We start from the raw sequence: 24332 nt of genomic DNA, 5'->3' as shown, positions 1-24332 counted from the left end.
GGCAAAAAACATGCACTCCTGATATAGAACTACTGTCAGTGTCACTGCGCCCGTTCTACCTCCCCCATAAATTCCCCCAGCCTTTTCTCACAGTTGTTTATATCCATCCAAGAGCAAACAGCCTTTTCAATTCCATGCTCCATGGTGCCTGAGTCCCTGACCACCATGCCATCTGTGTGAGAGATATAACACACACATCACCCACCTGTGACCAGCCACTTCCTGCCCCAGTCCAGGCAGGCACCTTTAATTTCATGGTCTTCAGCCTGTTGAATGGACGGCAATAAAGTAGCTTGCTTTATGGCGCCGTAAAGCTGGCCGTGGTGCAGATAGTCTGGTGGTGTGTCTCGGGGGTATATCATCAACCAGGAGGAGGAAAGGGGATGAATGACTGGAGTGCAGCCAGAGAATGGCTACGGACTCAACACTGGATACATCGTGTGGGGGATCCAATAGTGGATAACTCTGGGCTTATTGGCTGATCCATATGAGACCCTGAGATTCTGATGTAGAACCCTGAATTAGTGTTATGTTCAGACTCCTACTCCATTAGCTGTGAATGGAGTGGGATACAAGTTTCAACCATAGTCATGTTAGTGCATGCAGTCAATCATTTTTTCTAACTGCAAACAAGAAATGTGAGGAAAAGTAGTCAGTTTTCAGTACTTACTAAGTGGTAGTTACACTGGTTATTCCACTGTTAATTAATTTGAAGTGTGTGTTGTTAAAGTTTTTCATTTTTACAAGAACCCTCCATATAACCCTTAATGGTAGACTAAACACCTACTAGCTTTCACTAATATTTTCTGCATCAAATTAGTCCCCAGCTTGAGCAGATATCAACCATTACTAACTGGTAGCTCCTATGCGATACTACACACAGTATGATAGCTACAGATATCAACCATTACTAACTGGTAGCTCCTATGCAATACTACACACAGTATGGTAGCTACAGATATCAACCATTACTAACTGGTAGCTCCTATGCAATACTACACACAGTATGATAGCTACAGATATCAACCATTACTAACTGGTAGCTCCTATGCAATACTACACACAGTATGATAGCTACAGATATCAACCATTACTAACTGGTAGCTCCTATGCAATACTACACACAGTATGATAGCTACAGATATCAACCATTACTAACTGGTAGCTCCTATGCGATACTACACACAGTATGATAGCTACAGATATCAACCATTACTAACTGGTAGCTCCTATGCGATACTACACACAGTATGATAGCTACAGATATCAACCATTACTAACTGGTAGCTCCTATGCGATACTACACACAGTATGATAGCTACAGATATCAACCATTACTAACTGGTAGCTCCTATGCGATACTACACACAGTATGGTAGCTACTGTATTCCATGCCTTAGCCCTGCTCCTGCTACTGTCCTGTAGAGATATATATATATATATATATATATGTTCCAAATGGCACCCTATTCCCTAGGCTCTGGTCAAAGGTAGGGGACTATGTAGGGAATAGGGTGCCATTTGGGATGCAGCCTGTGAAGGGCAACAGTAGGTAGTGAAGTGTACATCTCGTCCCAGCAGGACCCCCCACTGTACATCTCGTCACAGAACCATAACAGCCTGCTGCAGCACAGAATCATGTCACGGTCAGCATTTTTCAGCATTTTCCACTCAGGCCCCCCCAGTCATAACACACCACACGTGATGTAATGAGCTGTGTGCCACTAGAATACATGTACACAGTGAGTCCTGTCACACTGATATTGAAAGACTGAGACGGAGAGATGGTCCATCTCTCTAAGCTAAAGCGCTTGATGACAGTGTTGGCCGACAGACTGCATGTTAGACACGATGAAGTCTTTGGATGGGACTCTGTTATGTAAAAGTTAATCAATAGCCAGACTGTTAAATAGCCATCACTAGCACATTAGAGGCTGCTGCTGCCTATTGAAATCACTGGCCACTTTAAGAAATGGAACACTAGTCACTTTAATTATGTTTACATATCTTGCACTACTCATCTCATATGTATATACTGCATTCTATTCTATAATATTCTACTGTATCTTAGTCCAGGCCACTCTGTCATTGCTTGTCCATATATGTATATATTCTTAAATTCCATTCCTTACTAGTTTTGTGTGTATTAGGTATATGTTGTGATATGTAAGATATTACTTGTTAGATATTACTGCACTGTCAGAGCTAGAAGCACAAGCATTTTGCTACACCTGCTATAACATCTGCTAAACACGTGTATGTGACATATAAAATGTGATTTGATTTGATTTAATCAGTGTGTGGAATCAAGGGCTCCGTAATGAATTATAAAGAGAGAGTCAGATTCAAGTGAAGGACTATGATGTTAGGCTGCTAATGAGTTGGACGATTGCCTTTGACGTCACAGGCGTCCAAATTATGAGTGCTGATCTAGGATCAGGCTGTACTGATAGCTCCAAATTATGATTGTGGTCTTAGTCATTGTGATCAAAAAAGCAGAACTGATCCTAAATCAGCACTTCTACTCTGCGTTGCTTGATTCATACGGCCAGTGTGTGTAGGTGAGTTTGTCAAACCACCGTGGGAATGTTTGTGTAGTGTTTGTGGATTGTATAATTAAATGAATGCCACACTAATGCTCCTCTTCCGCATACTTTCGTAGCAGAGAAGAGGCTCGCTCGTGTGTGTGTGTGTTTAACTGCGTGGGTGGGTGACTGTGATTCTGTTAATGCCGTTTGTGTGCTAGTCCTAATGACTGTAGAAGCGATAGATGCTCATTGCTTTGATGCTAATCTGAATAGACACATGTAAACACAGTGTCAAGCTTCCAGACAGCCAGTCTTGGCCTCCATCCTCGCTCTGCAGGGTCAGTCAGTAGAGTGGCTGATTGGCTGGTGATATCGCATTGACTTATGAGGCAGGAGGATGAGTGACTGTGTAACAGGGGATTGGTAAACTTATTCCTCAGTTAAAAAAAATTCAAACCACACCATCAAATTGCTAGCTTTTTGGTGGCGTAGCCGGCTAAGACATTGTCAAAGGGGCGATCGTGTGTTTGCGACAGAGGTCCTGAGTTACAGTCTCTGTGTGAGCTGGTGAGGGATGAACAGGTATGGTTAAACAAGCACAGTATCTGTGTCTGTCAAACAGCTGACAGATACATCATGCAGAGTTTTTCCCTGAAATGTCCCTGAAATCATGTGCACATGACCTCAGAAAGTTCTAATGGACATTCAGTGGTCACAAAGCATGCACACACACACACACATGCACACTCGGGTACGCACACACGCATGCACACATGATCCAGCTGAACGTGAGCACACTGTCAAGCTGATACACTCCATTATCTCCTCTCCAAACAATGCTCTGATGTCCATGACTGACATTTTGAAAGCTACACCCTCTCTGTGTTTGTGTTTATTCAAATAGGATGAAGAGCCTGTCCAAACCCATTAAGTATGTCTACTCTGTCCGACCAGGGACAGTGATTATAAACCTGTCTACTCTGTCTGGCCAGGGACAGTGATAGTAAATCTGTCTGGTCTGTCTGGCCAGTGACAGTGATAGTAAATCTGTCTGGTCTGTCTGGCCAGTGACAGTGAAAAAAAATCTGAATCAACAGGATCTAGCAAACAGAGGGACAACTCTAGGTAAACACCCCCATCTAGTGGTCAGTATCAAGCATTTATCTTCTCTCCTGAAGTGGTGTGTGTGTGCGTGCGTGCATGTCTGTGTGTATGTCTGCATGTCTGTGTGTATATGTGTGCGCATACGTGTGTGTGTGTGTGTGTGTGGTGACGTGGGTGCATCCTTCACAAAACATCTTCAAGTGAGCCACAGTTTGAGAGAGAAAAGTTTTAATGAGAGCGAGCTGTTAGCTGAAGAGAGCCTTTGTAGCCCTGAGGCGTACGATGCCACAGCAGCACGTTCTGAAGCAGCGGCCTCTCTGTCTCTACTTATTAGGCTTCAGCCTTAGTCACATGACCTGGAGTGTGAGTCACATGACATGAGTCTTGAGGCCAGGCGGTGTTTGTCTATGTGACCTGCATTGCCTTGGTTAGCCCCCCGCCTGCTCACAAACATAAATACAACTCACTATAACAACCAAGAGGAGAGGACAGGCTGCCTTAGGGGGGCAGGAGGGAGGGACAGAAAGAAAGAAAGAGAGATCTGTTTAGAGGGTGATAAAAGTGATAGTCTCTCCTTCAACTCTGAATAGGACATTATACATGGCATTACATTACAGAGTTATGACTAGATGTAGTAAGCAATACACAAGGCAGCATATTGCAAACTATATTTAGTCATCATGCACCATCTTGAGCACCTTGCTTTTTCCCAACACAAAGCATCCTTATCTTATCCTACCCTCTGCCCTCTGTCTCTCTGGAAAGGTAATCCTACCCTCTGCCCTCTGTCTCTCTGGAAAGGTAATCCTAACCCCCTCTGTCTCTCTGGAAAGGTCATCCTAACCCCCTCTGTTTCTCTGGAAAGGTAATCCTAACCCCCTCTGTCTCTCTGGAAAGGTAATCCTAACCCCCTCTGTCTCTCTGGAAAGGTCATCCTAACCCCCTATGTCTCTCTGGAATGGTAATCCTAACACCTTCTTTCCTCTCTGTTGTTCTCTATTTTCAGGGACAAGTGATCCGTATGTGAAGTTTAAGATTGCGGGGAAGGAGGTGTTCAGGAGCAAGACCATCAATAAGAACCTGAACCCTGTGTGGGATGAGAAGGTCAACCTACTGGTGGGCAGCCTCCGAGAACCCCTCTATGTCAAGGTACGACTGTCTGAGAGGGGATATTAACCAGGCCCGTAACCAGGGTCTGAGTTTTAGAAATACATTTTAAGAAAGTTGAAGCTCATTTACTGCATTTCTATTCAATTTAAAAACTCTAAAATGCTATTTGAGAACAGCAAAAACAAGCAAAAATGACCCCAGCCATTGTCACATTGATGTCGATCTACAAACACATAGCCTTGTAGGGGATATTGGTCAAGTTATTACTATAAATTATGAATTAATGTCTAAGGATAATTCATATTTGTTATGAATCGGGGCACCAGTCCATTATTGGACAAAAATGGTATTCTAAGAAGAGCTGACTTATGAGTTATCTTAACAATAACACTAGAAGACAAAAATGGTAATAATTGATTTATCTGTAGGTATATCTGATCAGCCTAATATCAGATTTGTGAATGTGTACCGTTTTCTAGAGCTTGTTTTGTGTCAGAGAAACACAAAAACAGGTCAGATACAGAAGTTGAATAATAATAGTAAATTGAATCAATGTTTAAAGGATGAATGATGATAATGGAGAACATTATGAATTCAACAGCTTGATTACCAGCAAATTGTTAGAGGATGATATTCTCAATATGGATAGAGCAACATTTACACACTCAAGAATAACAGGTCACGCGGGTGCATACATGGTCAAGAAGTGGTTCAGTTATAATGTTAAAGTTATAATGTTACTTAACGTTAACCTAAAGAGCTTCACATTACACATCATGCCAACGCTGGGGAGAGAAAGGGTAATTAGCTGTACAGTTACACAATAGATGGAATGGAGGTCTTCGGTCAGATAAACAGTGCGGCCTCACTATCTGACGGTGAGTCGGCTTCACGCAAGCTCAGAGTTCGGAGTCCTGGGTGGCTGGAGACTCAGAGATGTGTGCTGACGCCGGGTAGTCCTCTGCAAGACAGCATAGAGTCCAACGTAGGTTTGACTAGGAATGCTGGTGTTCGCTGTCGATGAATGAGATCTAGACGGGATCAGTCGGATGCGAGCTGGTGATCTGGAATCCTTATCTCTGCTTCATTGTAAAATGGACAACTCGTAAGAGTAAGTGCTTAGGTGGTTCGTCCAGAAGTCGTCTCAACATTCCCTGCTGACAGCCAAAACATTCACTGGAAACCTACCTCAGCTCTTTTATTCCCTCCATCTGAGGAGAATGTTCAAAATGTCCCCCCAAACCATCCGACCCTGCTGATTGGTTCAAGCGCGAAAAGGGGGAGAGAGTCATCCAAGCCTCTCCTAAACCTCTCCTAGGGTTGGCATGTTTGTGCCAATTGGAGAAATTAGGGATTTGTTCTTCATATACCATACAGAAACAGTACAATAGTGACTTAAATGAAATGTGCAGTCCGTATGCACCAAACATGCCTTGGTTAGGTTACATATTGTATGGTTACTTGTAATAAGCATATTATACCTCGTAAAAACATGTGATGTTCTTTGCCCCAGAAGTTGAAGAGTTCAATCACATAGGGCTTTTGTATTAGCCTGAGAGGATGGCTGCCGTTTTACAGCCCTCTAACTAATTGTACTATTATGTGTGTTTTTTCGTTATTTGTAATTTATTCTGTACATAATGTTTCTGCCAAAAAGAACTTCTGGATATCAGGACAGCGATTACTCACCTCGTATTGGACGAAGATTTTTTCTTCAACGAGTCGGACGCGAAGGATATCCTACAGACACCCGACAAGGCCCAAATCCCCGTCATTCGCAGGAGAAAGAGACGGAGATATCGTGGACGTAGGTCGGGATGCCTTGTAAGGATCCGATGGCGAGCGAGTAAACTGCCTCTTCCATCAATCCTATCAGCCAATGTTAAATCATTTGAAAATAAATTAGATGACCTAAGATTACAGTTATCCTACCAACGGGACATTAAAAACGGTAATATCTTATGTTTCACCGAGTCGTGGCTGAACAACGACATGGACAACATACAGCTGACGGGATATACGCTACATCGGCAGGATAGAACGGCTGACTCCGGTAAGACAAGGGGTGGCGGTCTGTGTATATTTGTAAACAACAGCTGGTGCACAAAATCAAATACTAAGGAAGTCTCAAGGTTTTGCTCGCCTGAGGTAGAGTATCTTATGATAAACTGTAGACCACACTATTTACCAAGAGAGTTTTCATCTATATTTTTCATAGCTGTCTATTTACCACCACAAACCAATGCTGACATTAAGATTGCACTCAATGAGCTGTATAAGGCCATAAGTAAACAGGAAAACGCTCATCCAGAGGCAGCGCTCCTAGTGGCCGGGGACTTTAATGCAGGGAAACTTAAATCCGTTCTATGTAATTTCTACCAGCATGTTAAATGTGCAACCAGAGGAAAAAAAACTCTAGACCACCTTTACTCTACACACAGAGACGCATACAAAGCTCTCCCTCGCCCTCCATTTGGCAAATCTGACCATAACTCTATCCTCCTGATTCCTGCTTATAAGCAAAAGCTAAAGCAGGAAGCACCAGTGACTCTGTTAATAAAAAAGTGGTCAGATGACACAGATGCTAAGCTACAGGACTGTTTTGCTAGCACAGACTGGAACATGTTCCGGGATTCTTCAGATAGAATTGAGGAGTACAGTCGTGGTCAAAAGTTTTGAGAATGACACAAGTATTGTTCTTCACAAAGTTTGCTGCTTCAGTGTTTTGAGATATTTTTGTCAGATGTTACTATGGTATACTGAAGTATAAGGCTTTTATTGACAATACATTAAGTTTATGCAAAAAGTTAATATTTGCAGTGTTGACCCTTCTTTTTCAAGACCTCTGCAATCCGCCCTTGCATGCTGTCAATTAACTTCTGGGCCACATCCTGACTGATGGCTGCCCATTCTTGCATAATCAATGCTTGGAGTTTGTCAGAATTTGTGGGTTTTTGTTTGTCCACCCGCCTCTTGAGGATCGACCAGAAGTTCTCAATGGGATTAAGGTCTGGGGAGTTTCCTGGCCATGGACCCAAAATGTTGATATTTTGTTCCCCGAGTCACTTAGTTATCACTTTTGCCTTATGGCAAGGTGCTCCGTCATGCTGGAAAATACATTGGTCGTCACCAAACTGTTCTTGGATGTTTGGGAGAAGTTGATCTCAGAGGATGTGTTAGTACCATTCTTTATTCATGGCTGTGTTCTTACGCAAAATTGTGAGTGAGCCCACTCCCTTGGCTGAGAAGCAACCCCACACATGAATGGTCTCAGGATGCTTTACTGTTGGCATGAAACAGGACTGATGGTAGCGCTCACCTTGTCTTCTCCGGACAATGTGTTTTCCGGATGCCCCAAACAATCGGAAAGGGGATTCATCAGAGAAAATGACTTTAGCAGTCCAATCCCTGTACTTTTTGCAGAATATCAGTCTGTCCCTGATATCTGTGGCTTCTTTGCTGCCCTTCTTGACACCAGGCCATCCTCCAGAAGTCTTCGCCTCACTGTGCGTGCAGATGCACTCACACCTGCCTGCTGCCATTCCTGAGCAAGCTCTGCACTGGTGGTGCCCCAATCCCACAGCTGAATCAACTTTCTTGGGTGCCCTGACACATTCTTCACAACAATTGAACCTCTCTCCTTGAAGTTCTTGATGATCCGATAAATGGTTGATTTAGGTGCAATCTTACTAGCAGCAATATCCTTGCCTCTGAAGCCCTTTTTGTGCAAAGCAATGATGACAGCATGTGTTTGCTTGCAGGTAACCATGGTTAACAGAGGAAGAACAATGATTTCAAGCACCACCCTCCTTTTAAAGCTTCCAGTATGTTATTCTAACTCAATCAGCATGACAGAGTGATCTCCTGCCTTGTCCTCGTCAACACTCTCACCTGTATTAACGAGAGAATCACTGACATGATGGCAGCTGGTCCTTTTGTGGCAGGGCTGAAATGCAATGGAAATGTTTTTGGGGGAGTTCATTTTCATGGCAAAGAGGGACTTTGCAATTAATTGCAATTCATCTGATCACTCTACATGACATTCTGGAGTATATGCAAATTGCCATCATCAAAACTGAGGCAGCAGACTTTGTGAAAATTAGTATTTGTGTCATTCTCAAAACTTTTGACCATGACTGTACACCACATCCGTCACTGGCTTCATCAATAAGTGCATCGATGACGTTGTCCCCACAGTGACTGTACGCACATACCCCAACCAGAAGCCATGGATTACAGGCAACATCCGCACTGAGCTAAAGGGTAGAGCTGCCGCTTTCAAGGAGTGGGACTCTAACCCGGAAGCTTATAAGAAATCCCGCTATGCCCTCCAACGAACCATCAAACAGGCAAAGAGTCAATACAGGACTAAGATTGAATCATACTACACCGGCTCTGACGCTCGTCGGATGTGGCAGGGCTTGAAAACTATTACAGACTACAAAGGGAAGCACAGCCGCGAGCTGCGAAGTGACACAAGCCTACCAGACGAGCTAAATCACTTCTATGCTCACTTCGAGGCAAGCAACACTGAAGCATGCATGAGAGCACCAGCTGTTCCGGATGACTATGTGATCACGCTCTCTGTAGCCGATGTGAGAAAGACTTTTAAGCAGGTCAACATTCACAAGGCTGCAGGGCCAGACGGATAACCAGGACGTGTACTCCGAGCATGTGCTGACCAACTGGCAAGTGTCTTCACTGACGTTTTCAACATGTCCCTGACTGAGTCTGTAATACCAACATGTTTCAAGCAGACCACCATAGTCCCTGTTCCCAAGGACACTAAGATAACCTGCCTAAATGACTACCGACCCGTAGCACTGACGTCTGTAGCCATGAAGTGCTTTGAAAGGCTGGTCATGGCTCACATCAACACCATTATCCCAGAAACCCTAGACCCACTCCAATTTGCATACCGCCCCAACAGATCCACAGATGATGCAATCTCTATTGCACTCCACACTGCCCTTTACCACCTGGACAAGAGGAACACCTACGTGAGAATGCTATTCACTGACTACAGCTCAGCGTTCAATAACTTAGTGTCCTCAAAGCTCATCACTAAGCTAAGGATCCTGGGACTAAACACCTCCCTCTGCAACTGGATCCTGGACTTCCTGACGGGCCGCCCCCAGGTGGTAAGGGTAGGTAACAACACATCTGCCACGCTGATCCTCAACACGGGGGCCCCTCAGGGGTGCGTGCTCAGACCCCTCCTGTACTCCCTGTTCACCCATGACTGCATGGCCAGGCACGACTCCAACACCATTATTAAGTTTGCCGACGACACAACAGTGGTAGGCCTGATCACCGACAACGATGAGACAGCCTATAGGGATGAGGTCAGAGACCTGGCCATGTGGTGCCAGGATATCAACCTCTCCCTCAATGTGACCAAGACAAAGGAGATGATTGTGGACTACAGGAAAAAAAAGAGGACTGAGCACGCCCCCATTCTCATCGACGGGGCTGTAGTGAAACAGTTTGAGACCTTCAAGTTCCTTGGTGTCCACATCACCAACAAACTATTATGGTCCAAACACACCAAGACAGTCGTGAAGAGGGCACGACAAAGCCTATTCCCCCTCAGGAGACTGAAAAGATTTGGCATGGGTCCTCAGATCCTCAAAAAGTTCTACAGCTGCACCATCGAGAGCATCCTGACTGGTTGCATCACCGCCTGGTATGGCAACTGCTCGGCCTCCGACCGCAAGGCACTACAGAGGGTAGTGCGTACGGCCCAGTACATCACTGGGGCCAAGCTTCCTGCCATCCAGGACCTCTATACCAGGCGGTGTCAGAGGAAGGCCCTCAAAATTGTCAATGACTCCAGCTACCCTAGTCATAGACTGTTTTCTCTGCTACTGCACGGCAAGCGGTACCGGAGCGCCAATTCTAGGTCCAAAAGGCTTCTCAACAGCTTCTACCCCAAGCCATAAGACTCCTGAACAGCTAATCATGGCTACCCGGACTATTTGCACTGCCCCCCCACCCCCACCCCATCTTTTTACGCTGCTGCTACTCTGTAAATAATTTATGCATAGTCACTTTAACTCTACCCACATGTACATATTACCTCAACTACCTCAACTAGCCGGTGCCCCTGCACAATGACTCTGCACCGGTACCCCCCTGTATATAGCCTCCCTACTGTTATTTAATTTGACTTCTGCTCTTTTTTTCTCAACACTTTTTTGTTGTTGTTGTTTTATTTTACTTTTTTATTTAAAAAATTAATGCATTGTTGGTTAAGGGCTGTAAGTAAGCATTTCACGGTAATGTCTACACCTGTTGTATTCGGCGCATGTGGCAAATAACATTTGATTTGATTTGGGAATACTGGGTGTATTATGTACAATTATAATGAATGTGCCTTGTTTAACTGATTGAACAAACAAAAAAAAAAAATTATATTGGTGGTGTGGTTTTCATATAAGCCCTTTTAGGATTCCAACATCACCTGCACACCGTTTTTAACAGTTTCTTTTATCTGTAATGTTTTGTCTTTCACTTCTTTTCTTTGGTGCGAATAAATAAATCCTAAAAACCTTGAAACCTACAGTATATCAGCTCCTAATATATTTTTTTCAATAAGGATTAAAAACTACAATTTAATACGTACAGAGGGATCTGTTAGCAGACATTTTTTTATTAACAAAAGGTAAACAAATGAGTTTGCTTAATTATTATTATTATTATATATTTTTTATTATGGGGCAGTTTTACAGAAAATTCCCTGCAATTCTATACATTTAGCCATGAATTATGCCATGTTAATATGATATGAGTGAGTAATAAAATCAATGGGGTCCCCCTGGAGGTCAGGGCCCCTGGGCACGTGCCCTGCGTGCCTGGTCGGTAATTCGGCCATAATTACTACAAGTATAGATAGATGGCTGGACTAACTAGACTGATTTACCAATCTAAAAATGTTTTGCTGACATGGGCAAATATGTAAGTCACTCTGGATAAGAGCGTCTGCTAAATGACTAACATGTAATATGTAAATGTAATATAAGAAGAGGAAGACTGCACATGCACAACTAAGTTTAGAAATTCCACCTTGTTTATTATACTATTCTAACTCTCAAAAGTAAGTTGAGACCCTGACTGTGTTCATAAAAAAAGTGTTTTTAGTTACAGCCCCAATATTAACATATTTATTTTCAAGCATTAGTGCAATCTTTGCATACTTTGTATAACTTTTGCCTCAAACTGAAATATGTAATTGTGACATTTGGGAAGGTTTAATGTGGTTATTAGAAACACAGGATTCATTTGACTGGACTTGGTGCTGCGTAATGTGAAGATGCATTGCAGTTTCAACATGAATGCATACAGTACTGTACAGTACAGTACTAGGGTTGCAAAAATCTGGTAACTTTCCCAAAAATCCCCGGAAGTTTCCCGGAATCAGGAGGGAATAAGCAGGAAATCCGAAGTCATCCATCCAGGATTTCTGGAAGACCTCGGAATTTTGGGAAAGTTACCGGATTTTGCAATGCTAGAGTACAGTATGTGATCTCTATGGTAACAGTGTGTTATGTCCTGCAGGTGTTTGACTATGACTTCGGACTTCAGGATGACTTCATGGGTTCTGCCTACCTCTACCTGGAGTCTCTGGAACATCAGAGGTCTGGACAGACAGGGGAAACTCCTTATCTTTATACACTATATATACAAAAGTATGTGGATACCCCTTCAAAATAGCGGATTTGTCTATTTCAGCCACACCCGTTGCTGACAGGTGTATAAAATCGAGCACCATGCAATCTCCGTAAACAAACATTGGCAGTAGAATGGCCTTATTGAAGAGCTCAGTGACTTTCAACTTGGCACCATCATAGGATGTCACCTTTCCAACGTCAGTTCATCAAATTTCTGCCCTGCTAGAGCTGCCCTAGTCAACTGTAAGTGCTGTTATTGTGAAGTGGAAACGTCTAGGAGCAACAACGGCTCAGCCGCAAAGTGGTAGGCCACACAAGCTCACAGAACGGGACCGCCGAGTGCTGAAGTGTGTAACGTGTAAAAATAATCTGTCCTCGGTTGCAACACTCACTGCCGAGTTCCTAACTACCTCTGGAAGCAACGTCAGCACAATAACTGTTAGTCGGGAGCTTCATGAAATGGGTTTCCATGGCCGAGCAGCCGCACACAAGCATAAGATCACCATGCGCAATGCCAAGCATCGGCTGGAGTGGTGTAAAGCTCGCCGCCATTGGACTCTGGAGCAGTGAAAAAGCGTTCTCTGGAGTGATGAATCACGCTTCACTATCTGGCAGTCTGCCAGAAGAATCTGGGTTTTGTGGATGCCAGGAGAACGCTACTTGCCCCAATGCATAGTGCCAACTGTAAAGTTTGGTGGAGGAGGAATAATGGTCTGGGGCTGTTTTTCAAGGTTCGGGCTAGGCCTCTTAGTTCCAGTGAAGGGAAATATTAATGCTACAGCATACAATGACATTCTAGACGATTCTGTGCTTCGAACTTTGTGACAACAGTTTGGGGAAGGCCCTTTCCTGTTTCAGCGTGACAATGCCACCGTGCACAAAGCAAGGTCCATACCGAAATGGTTTGTCGAGATCAGTGTGGAAGAACTTGACTGGCCTGCGCAGAGCCCTGACCTCAACCCCATATAATACCTTTGGGATGAATTGGAACGCCGACTGCGAGCCAGGCCTAATCGCCCAATATCAGTGCCCGACCTCACTAACGCTCTTGCGGCTGAATGGAAGCAAGTCCCCGCAGCAATGTTCCAACATCTAGTGGAAATCCATCCCAGAGTGGAGGCTGTTATAGCAGCAAATGGGGGACCAACTCCATATTGATGCCCATGATTTTGGAATGAGATGTTCGACAAGTGGTGTCCACATATTTTTGGTCATGTAGTGTGCCTCTCATTTATCTCTCTCTCTTTCGTTTTCTTTCTCTCTCTCCTTCTCCTTTTCTTTCTCCTTCTCCTTGTCTTTCTTCCTGACCTACCCCTCATCCCTCTCCATCTCTTCCCCCTCTTTCTCTGTCCATTTTCTTCTCATACTTCCTTTCTGCCATCCCCTCTTCTACTCTCCCCTCTTCTCCTTCCCCCTCTGCCTTCTCCCCCCTCTTCTCCCTCCCCTCTTCTCCTTCCCCCTCTTCTTCTTCCCCCCTCTTCTCCTTCCCCCTCTTCTTCTTCCCCCTCTTCTTCCCCTCTCTTCTTCTCCCCCCTCTTCTCCTTCCCCCTCTTCTTCTTCCCCCTCTTCTCATTCCCTCTCTTCTCATTCCCCCTCTTCTCCTTCCCTCTCTTCTCATTCCCCTCTTCTCCTTCCCTCTCTTCTCCTTCCCTATCTTCTTCTTCCCTCTCTTCTCCTTCCCTCTCTTCTCCTTCCCCCCTCTTCTCCTTCCCTCTCTTCTCCTCCCCCCTCTTCTCCTTCCCTCTCTTCTCCTTCCCCCTCTTCTTCTTCCCCCTCTTCTCCTTCCCTCTCTTCTCATTCCCCCCTTCTCCTTCCCTCTCTTCTCCTTCCCTATCTTCTTCTTCCCTCTCTTCTCCTTCCCTCTCTTCTCCTTCCCCCTCTTCTCCTTCCCTCTCTTCTCCTTCCCCCTCTTCTCCTTCCCTCTCTTCTCCTTCCCCCTCTTCTTCTTCCCTCTCTTCTTATTTCCTATCTTCTTCTTCCCTCTCTTCTTCTTCCCCCTCTTCTCCTTCTCCCACTACTCTTCCTGCAACATAATGGATTGTCTCACACAGAAGCATATTTTTACACCCTCTCTCTCTCTCTCTCTCTCTCTCTCTCTCTCTCTCTCTCTCTCTCTCTCTCTCTCTCTCTCTCTCTCTCTCTCTCTCTCTCTCTCTCTCTCTCTCTCTCTCTCTCTCTTTATCGTTCTCCATCACATTATGTCTCTTTCTCTGTTTCTCTTGCTCTTGCTATCAGGTTTTTTTTGTTCTCTGTCACAATTGTTGTCCTTGGTTGATCTCTCGCTCTCTCTCTCTCTCTCTCTCTCTCTCTCTCTCTCTCTCTCTCTCTCTCTCTCTCTCTCTCTCTCTCTCTCTCTCTCTCTCTCTCTCTCTTTATCCCACAAACTATCCCTGTGCTCTGTTTGTGTCCCCATTTTACTTGACACTTGTTTCAATGGAACTTACCCAATGCACCACTGCCCTCTAGTGTACTTAATTGGAAATGCACATTACATATATGTACATGACTAATCATTGACAGAGTACATAAACATAAATGGTACCATAGATCTGTCATGATACAACAGGAGGCGTGAGACAACCAGCAACATTAGTTCCGGTGCTTTGGACTAATCACAATTTCGTAGGTGTTAGCATCTTTCGAATGTCAGAAGGGGAGGGGACATTTGGACCATAGACTTGCTCGTAACTTGCAAAGAGAGAGGGTGGAGCACTTCATTCCGATTCCAATCTCTTCTCTTAACAAATATGGACCTAGAACTAGAATCGAGCATCTGACCAATTACGCAAGACTTTAGTTCTGGGTTAACTGAGATGAGTACATGACACACACAGGTTTGCATGTGTGCGTGTGTGTTTGTGCGTGTGTGTGTGTGCTTATGTGTGTACGTGTCTATGCACGTGTGTTTGTGTGTGTGTGTGTGTGTGTGTGTGTGCGTGTGTATGTGTGTGTGGGTCACCGTGTCCTCCCTCTGCCACCTCAGGACCCTGGACGTGACCCTTGACCTTGAGGATCCCCAGTACCCCGACCATAACCTGGGAACTCTAGAGCTGGCAGTCACACTGTTGCACAAAGAGGGAGACTTCAGGGAATCCGTAAGTCCACTCTGTCTGTCTGTCTGTCTCTCTCTCTCTCTTCAGTAGCTTAGACCGTCCTAAGGGAACAGGGAGGACTTCTGATTGGATGTAGTGTAACTGTTTTAAGTAGTGTGATTTAATTTTGACAGTACTGTTTTAATCCAGACAAGATGTTGTTAGTGTGAAGATATGACATAATTATCTGTCACTTTTGATCTCTTATGAGAAAAAAACAAAAAAAACGATCACCTTTGTCACTGTTAATGAACATTATGGAATGGCTCTGACATTTAACTGTCATTTCATTTAGCTCAGAGGAAATGTCTCCCCAGACAATGACACAACTCCATAATACATAGCCGATCCAATGCTAGGTAGTGTTTTTGAGATGCTGTCAGATGAATTCTGGAGACATCCCACTCGCTGTTTTTTTCTGGTTCATGTACAGTCAATGAATTAAGCAGACCAGACCCAGCTCCTATTGCATTGGTGCCTATGGGAGAGCCATCCCTTAAGCAGACCGGAACTGTGACAATTATTTTCCAATGGTAAACGGCCTGAGTAAGACGTCCTCATTTATTCACCATCTTTGGTGGAAATTCAATTGCAGTATAGCAAAGATGGTGGGTAAATGAAGATCTTCTACTCAGGCCGTTTACCATTGAAAGAAATGGTCACAGTTCCGGTCTGCTTAAGGGGTGGCTCTCCCATAGGCATCAATGCATTAGGAGCTGGATAGGCCTACTGGAAAAAAAGATTTGAGAACACTGGCATAACAAAAAGGAACATGCTTTTAGAAGGGGAAAAAAACGTCAATGTTCAAAGAGCGTTGTGTAATATTACTCCTAATGACGTGCATCCTTTCCTCTGTGGACATGCTCAATGTTTTTATTTCGTATTTATTTCTGTTCAATTATTTGTTTGGTTAATTGGACCCCTGCATGTTTCATAAAGATCAAGGGGAGAGTCTTCGGGGAAATATTTTATTCTGTTTGATCTGATGTCTTAATTTTGCTGCTTATTTGGTTCTATAGTTCACAGAATCCACATTTGACAGAACAAATAAACTGTATTTAGGTTAAGCATCCTTTTGGATCCCTCAAACTGTGAAAAGGAGCGCAAGGTCACAGCAACACAACATGGATGATGTTCCCTATCGCCACCTACTGGGCAAGATGAAAACCTCTTCAAATCAAGGCCATGATAAACTGGAATCCAACTACTTGGACGATTCACGTTCAAACGTTCACATTTCATAAATGACTGTACTACATAGTAATCAGAAACAGGAAAATAACCCTAATGTCCAGATACACAAATACAGATACTTTCGCCATCACAGGATAATCCTGGTGTGTCAGCTGGTACCAAATCACAACCCTAACCATCCATTTGGCCCTAACCCTTAAATGTTTGTAGATCTGTAAGGTGGAAGCAATATGGTGCAAGCTCCGCTACACTGTTTCTACCTACCAGACCATTAAGATCTGGAAATATTGAAGGGTTAGGGCCAAGTGCAGGGTTAGTGAGCTATGTGGGACTGTCTGTGTGTTGTCTGCATGTGTGTGTGTGTATGCATGTGTGTGTGTGTGTGTGTGTGTGTGCGTGTTATACCTGGCCCCTGTGTGTGTACAGCACAGTAGGCCTATATATGGGTCGTTGTGGGTGGCAGCGTTGCTTATTTTGGCTGCCTGTGACCCTCCTCGCCCTGCTTCCTCCTGGGCTGACCTCTGACCTCAGCCCTCTGACCTCATGCAGCTCTGAGCTCTTCAGCGTCCTATAACGGCTTTGTCTCATTTACAGACCATGCTTTTGACAAGGAGCTGGAAACCATCCAGTAAGGTAATACTTGGCATGTAACCTCCAATACCACCTACCTACCTACCTACCTACCTACCTACCTACCTACTCTACCCATCCAAACCCCTCCGCTGTCCTGGGTTCAGGTGGTGACCCAGCCCCTCTCCCTTCACCTCCTCTGTGTCCCTGTCACCTTTATCAGTTCTCACTCCACCATTTAGTATTTTCCACCAGCTGCAATATACAGACAGGTGGAATTGAGAGCAGTGATAAATAGTATGTATACTGTATGTACAGTACATGCCTGTTGTTAGTCCAGATGGGGTCCTTGTTAGTCCAGATAGGGTCCTTGTTAGTCCAGATGGGGTCCTTGTTAGTCGTCCAGATGGGGTCCTTGTTTGTCCAGATGTGGTCCGTCACAGTTTTCTGGCTCTTTATAGTGACCAGAAAGCTAGCAAACTTATTTTGCCAGTTAGCTTCAGCCGGCCGGTGTGCGACCATGGCAAAGTTGGTTTGACTTCGGATAGCCTATCTCTGTGGGGCTAGTTAGGGACCGTTAATACGTTCACACTATGTAAATGAAAAATATTTTCATGTTGCACACATTTTAGTTTTAAATGCTTTCAATATTTGTATATGAATTTCTACAATTTATAGTTGGTTTGAGGTTCTTAAGTAATTGAAATTTGGAGCTACTGAATTTTTTAAAATATTGTCCCATGTACCTTGTGTAATTTACTGATGGTCCCTAAATAGCTCCATAGGGATATCCAAAGGTAAACCACAATTACCCTGGTCAGTGTGCGATGGGGTCGCGTGCAGCTGCGCTCTGAATTGATTATTACTTGGGTGTTGCCTGCTGTGGGCATGTGGGCAGGATTAAAATAAACCCAACCCAAGAAAAGCTGTTACAAACTAGATTCCTTACACCTCGCAAATCTCAGTTTTGTACGATACTGACTTTATGATCAAAATGTTCCTATTTACACTTTGTTGTCAATTTTGACACTAGAATACATGTTTCTGTTAAGTTGAATGTATAGACTCTGATTTCATACTGAAATATGGAACAAAGATGAGTATCAGTTATGGTTATCAGTCATGGTTATCAGTTATGGTTATCAGTCATGGTTATCAGTTATGGTTATCAGTCATGGTTATCAGTTATGGTTATCAGTCATGAGTATCAGTTATGGTTATCAGTTATGGTTATCAGTTATGGTTATCAGTCATGGTTATCAGTCATGGTTATCAGTTATGGTTATCAGTCATGGTTATCAGTCATGGTTATCAGTCATGGTTATCAGTTATGGTTATCAGTTATGGTTATCAGTCATAGTTATCAGTTATGGTTATCAGTCATGGTTATCAGTTATGGTTATCAGTTATGGTTATCAGTCATGGTTATCAGTTATGGTTATCAGTCATGGTTATCAGTCATGGTTATCAGTTATGGTTATCAGTTATGGTTATCAGTTATGGTTATCAGTTATGGTTATCAGTCATGGTTATCAGTCATGGTTATCAGTCATGGTTATCAGTTATGGTTATCAGTTATGGTTATCAGTCATGGTTGTTATGGTTCATAGTGTGGCTCTTGAAAGCAATACCCTACTGGAGCATGTGCAGTGTATTGCATCAAACGGGTGAGAAAATAAAGTTTCTCTACTGTCATCTCCGTACCTCTTCCAGTGTAAAGTGGCCTATATGGCTGAGGCAGCGGTTCTGTCTCTCTACAGATCCAGGCTCAACTTTAGAAACGTCTGGCCCTCAATGGTCTTAGTGTGGGGATTGTGGATAGTCCTGGGAAATGTTTACAAATGCTTCTGACAAAGGGGAAAAGAGGATGGTCAGGGGGATGATAGTTTTAGAGGTGTGTGTGTTTTGAAGGTTTACTGTCCCAGGTCTGTCTGAGACCCCTTTACCTCATGAGGACATCAACCCTGTGCATATCCTTTTGATTTCCCATCATGCCTGGCAGATTGACCCTTGACCTATCTTTTCTCTCCATGTTCCTCATCATTGCTCTCTTTTATTCCCTCACAACAGAAGGCATGCTGGTCCAGGGTCCGCTTTTCCCTCTCATTGTCCCATGCATGTTGCACATGTCCATATCTGTAGGCTATGGATATTCATGTTCCAAACAGTATCCTGTTTGTCCTTACTGCCCCTCCGTGCCATAGCAGCCCTCAGGTGGTACACAGCATTAGGCTTATATCTCTGTCTCATTTGAAACCAAACCCATGGACTCTCGAGAACAAACAACAACTTCTCACATTTCTCAGTGTTTCTGAGAGCAGCACTCTCGATCTGGAGGCATGTAGTTGAGTACCGTTGAGTAAAAGTTTGAGTTTGTAAAGAGACAGAGACGCAGAAAAGTTAGTTTGAACGTGTCTCTGGTTGGAGAGGTGCGGAAGTCCTGCTGTAGTACTTCCCCCAAACCATCCCTTTGAAGCTCCAAACTGGGCCATCCCACCTGTGACTCTAGAATTATCTCCAGCGCTAACTAACTAGTGCACTTCCCCACCAAGCCCCACTCCTCCTGGGTGTCTGCCTGGCTCCCTCCCTCCCTCCCTTTCTCCATGGTTATTTATATATCCTCTTCTCTTTAATCAAGTCAGTAGTGCTGGTCTCAATACATGCAAACAATGCAAGAACCACTGTGGGATAATTATAACACTAAAAGTGTTGAAATCCACTTCCTTTCAAGTCCAGAAAAGCCAACTCACCCCTCTTATTATCGCACTGTGTTCTTTGCCCCAGAAGTTGAAGAGTTCAATCACATAGGGCTTTTGAATTAGCCTGTATACTGGGTATATTATGTACAATTATAATGAATGTGCTTTGTTTAACTGATTGAACAAACATTTTTTTTGGTACTTATATTGGTGGTGTGGTTTTCGTATAAGCCCTTTTAGGATTCCAACATCACCTGGACACCGTTTTTAACAGTTTTTTTTTTTATCTGTAATGTTTTGTCTTTCACTTCTTTTCTTTGGTGCGAATAAATAAATCCTAAAAACCTTGAACCCTATATCAGCTCCAAATAGATTTCTTTCAATAAGGAATTTCAACCCAACACACCTCCTTGTCATGTCTTTCCGTGCTCTACTTTGGCATGGGGTGTTGATGAGGATGATTCCTAATCCAAATCGGCCATGGGTTTTTATGTAATTAGCATGTTTTTTAAGCAGAGTTAGCTAGCGTAGCGTACTGCCCTTCACCATTAGTATAACAGCATAGTGTAGACTATGTGGACTCACTGTACAGTATCGGTAATAGGCCAGAGGAGGCTGGTGAGAGGAGTTTTGGAGGACGGGCTCATTGTAATGGCTGGAATGGAATAAAGAGAACGGTATTAAACCCATCAAACATATGGAAACCACATGTTTGACTCCGTTCCGTTAATTTCATTCCAATGAGCCCGTCTTCCTATAGCTCCTCCCACCAGCCTCCTCTAGTGTAGGCTATTGTATGGGTGGTAGTATCACACAGAGCCCAGCTCTCATTGTTTCATGTCTGGAGAATGGAAATTAAGAGGCTTCATCTCAACATCAAAGTGCCGGCGCTTGTGTGCCAGGGTTTGTTCAAAGTTTAATGAAATTCATTCCAAAACAAACAATATGCTAATGAGGCTCCTCCAAACTAGGCAGGGAGACAGTGAGATATCTCGTAGAGATGTTTGTTTGACAAATATGTACCGACTGCTTTATTTTTAGTCCCCCCCCCCCACCACCCCCGCACAAGCAAGCAATAGCAGTGTGACTCCTGTTGAGGTTAAATAAGTCTGTAAGTCATTAGGAAACGGTTAAAAATGGGGTTTAATCTGAGAGGGGAGGAGCAGCAATCTGAATGAATGCTGTCCATGGTACAGCTCAATGGGGCCTATTACAGTCACTCACACCTCTTCACTTTCTCTGGTACAGCTCAATGGGGTCTATTACAGTCACTCACACCTCTTCACTTTCTCTGGTACAGCTCAATGGGGTCTATTACAGTCACTCACACCTCTTCACTTTCTCTGGTACAGCTCAATGGGGTCTATTACAGTCACTCACACCTCTTCACTTTCTCTGGTACAGCTCAATGGGGTCTATTACAGTCACTCACACCTCTTCACTTTCTCTGGTACAGCTCAATGGGGCCTATTACAGTCACTCACACCTCTTCACTTTCTCTGGTACAGCTCAATGGGGTCTATTACAGTCACTCACACCTCTTCACTTTCTCTGGTACAGCTCAATGGGGCCTATTACAGTCACTCACACCTCTTCACTTTCTCTGGTACAGCTCAATGGGGCCTATTACAGTCACTCACACCTCTTCACTTTCTCCACATTTTGTTGTGTTACAAGGTGGGATTCAAATGGATTTCATTGATATTTTTTGTCAACTATTTACACAAAATGCTCTGTAATGTCAAAATGGAAGAAAAATTCTAACATTTGAAAAAAAAAGAATATTAAAAATTAAGCCATAATATATATTGATTACATAAGTATTCAACCTCCTGAGTCAATACATGTAAGAATCACCTTTGGCAGTGATTACAGCTGTGAGTCTTTCTGGGTAAGTCTCTAAGAGCTTTGTACACCTAGATTGTACAATATTTGCACATTATTCTTTTTAAAATTCTTCAAGCTCTGTCAAGTTGGTTGCTGATCATTGCTAGACAGCCCTTTTCAAGTCTTGCCATAGATTTTCAAGCCGATTTAAGTCAAAACTGTAACGAAGCCACTCAGGAACATTCAATGTCATCTTGGTAAGCAAGGCCAGTGCATATTTGGCCTTGTGTTTTAGGTTATTGGCCTGCTGAAAGGTGAATTTGTCTCCCAGTGTCTGTTGGAAGGCAGACTGAACCAGGTTTTCCTCTAGGATTTTGCCTTTGCTTAGCTCTATTCCGTTTCTGTTTATCCTAAAAAAAACTCCCCAATCCTTACCCATAACATGATGCAGCCATCACCATGCTTGAAAATATGGTACTCAGAGATGTGTTGGATTTGCCCCAAACATAACGCTTTGCATTCAGGACATGAAGTTAATTTCTTTGCCACATGTTTTGCAGTTTTACTTTAGTGCCTTATTGCAAACCGGATGCATAAAAAAAAAAAAAAATGTTTTTTATTCTGTACATGCTTCCTTCTTTTCACTCTGTCATTTAGGTTAGTATTGTGGAGTAAATACAATGTTGTTGATCCATTCTCAGTTTTCTTGTATCACCGCCATTAAACTCTGTAACTGTTTTAAAGTCACCATTGGCCTCATGGTGAAATCCCTGAATAGTTTCCTTCCTCCCTGGCAACTGAGTTAGGAAGGACACCTGTATGTTTGTGGTGACTGGGTTTATTGATACACCATCCAAAGTGTAATTAATAACTAACCATGCTTCACCAATAGGTGCCCTTCTTTGCGAGGCATTGGAAAACCTCCCTGGTCTTTGTTTTTCAATCTGTGTTGGAAATTCACTGCTCGACACAGAGATGAGCTAATCATTCAAAATTAATGTTAAACACTATTACTGCACACAGAAGCCATGCATTACAGGCAACATTCGCACTGAGCTAAAGGATAGCGCTGCCGCATTCAAGGAGCGGGACTCTAACCCGGCGCTTATAAGAAATCCCACTATGCCCTCCGACAAACCATCAAACAGGCAAAGCATCAATACAGGACTAAGATTGAATTGTACTACACCGGCTACAACGCTCGTCGGATGTGGCAGGGCTTGCAAACTATTACGGACTACAAAGGGAAGCACAGCCGCGAGCTGCCCAGTGACACAAGCCTACCAGACAAGCTAAATTACTTCTATGCTCGCTTCGAGGCAAGCAACACTGAAGTATGCATGAGAACGTCAGCTGTTCTGTATGACTGTGTGATCACACTCTCTGTAGCTGATGTGAGTAAGACCTTTAAACAGGTCAACATTCACAAGGCCACGGGCCAGACGAATTACCAGGACGTGTACTCCGAGCATGCGCTGACCAACTGGCAAGTGTCTTCACTGACATTTTCAACATGTCCCTGACTGAGTCTGTAATACCAACATGTTTCAAGCAGTCCCTGTGCCCAAGAACACTAAGGTAACCTGCCTAAATGACTACCGACCCCGTAGCACTCACGTCTGTAGCCATGAAGTGCTTTGAAAGGCTGGTCATGGCTCACATCAACACCATTATCCCAGAAACCCTAGACCCACTCCAATTTGCATACCGCCCCAACAGATCCACAGATGATGCAATCTCTATTGCACTCCACACTGCCCTTTCCCACCTGGACAAAAGGAACACCTACGTCAGAATGCTATTCATTGACTACAGCTCAGCGTTCAACACCATAGTGCCCTCAAAGCTCATCACTAAGCTAAGGACTCTGGGACTAAACACCTCCCTCTGCAACTGGATCCTGGACTTCCTAACAGGCCGCTCCCAGGTGGTAAGGGTAGGTAACAACACATCTGCCACGCTGATCCTCAACACGGGGGCCCCTCAGGGGTGTGTGCTCAGTCCCCTCCTGTACTCCCTGTTCACCCATGTCTGCATGGCCAAGCACGACTCCAACACCATCATTAAGTTTGCCGACGACACAACAGTGGTAGGCCTGATTACCGACAACGATGAGACAGCCTATAGGGAGGAGGTCAGAGACCTGGCCGTGTGGTGCCAGGATAACAACCTCTCCCTCAACGTGATCAAGACAAAGGAGATTATTGTGGACTACAGGAAAAGGAGGACCAAGCACACCCCCATTCCCATCGACGTGGCTGTGGTGGAGCAGGTTGGTGTCCACATTACCAACAAACTATAATGGTCCAAACACACCAAGACTGTCGTGAAGAGGGCACGACAAAGACTATTCCCCCTCAGGAGACTGAAAAGATTTGGCATGGGTCCTCAGATCCTCAAAAAGTTCTACAGCTGCACCATCGAGAGCATCCTGACTGGTTGCATCACCGCCTGGTATGGCAACTGCTCGGCCTCAGACCGCAAGGCACTACAGAGGGTAGTCCGTACGGCCCAGTACATCACTGGGGCCAAGCTTTC

At 44.0% G+C, this 24332-nt stretch overlaps 1 protein-coding gene across 1 annotated transcript in view; it reads left to right on the top strand.

Moving 5' to 3' along the window:
- The window catches only part of LOC121584273 (multiple C2 and transmembrane domain-containing protein 1-like), a 195742-nt gene that overhangs the window by 62909 nt on the left and 108501 nt on the right, over positions 1 to 24332 (top strand). Inside the window, exons 3-5 of the mRNA XM_045225950.1 lie at positions 4639 to 4781; positions 12300 to 12379; positions 15396 to 15507. Coding sequence (XP_045081885.1) covers positions 4639 to 4781; positions 12300 to 12379; positions 15396 to 15507 — 335 coding nt within the window. The remainder of the gene's footprint in view (positions 1 to 4638; positions 4782 to 12299; positions 12380 to 15395; positions 15508 to 24332) is intronic.

Source organism: Coregonus clupeaformis, chromosome 16 (assembly GCF_020615455.1).
Source record: "Coregonus clupeaformis isolate EN_2021a chromosome 16, ASM2061545v1, whole genome shotgun sequence".
Classification (NCBI taxonomy): Eukaryota; Metazoa; Chordata; class Actinopteri; order Salmoniformes; family Salmonidae; genus Coregonus; species Coregonus clupeaformis.
Note: the sequence above shows the minus strand (reverse complement) of the source record. Positions and strands in the feature narration are given on the sequence as shown.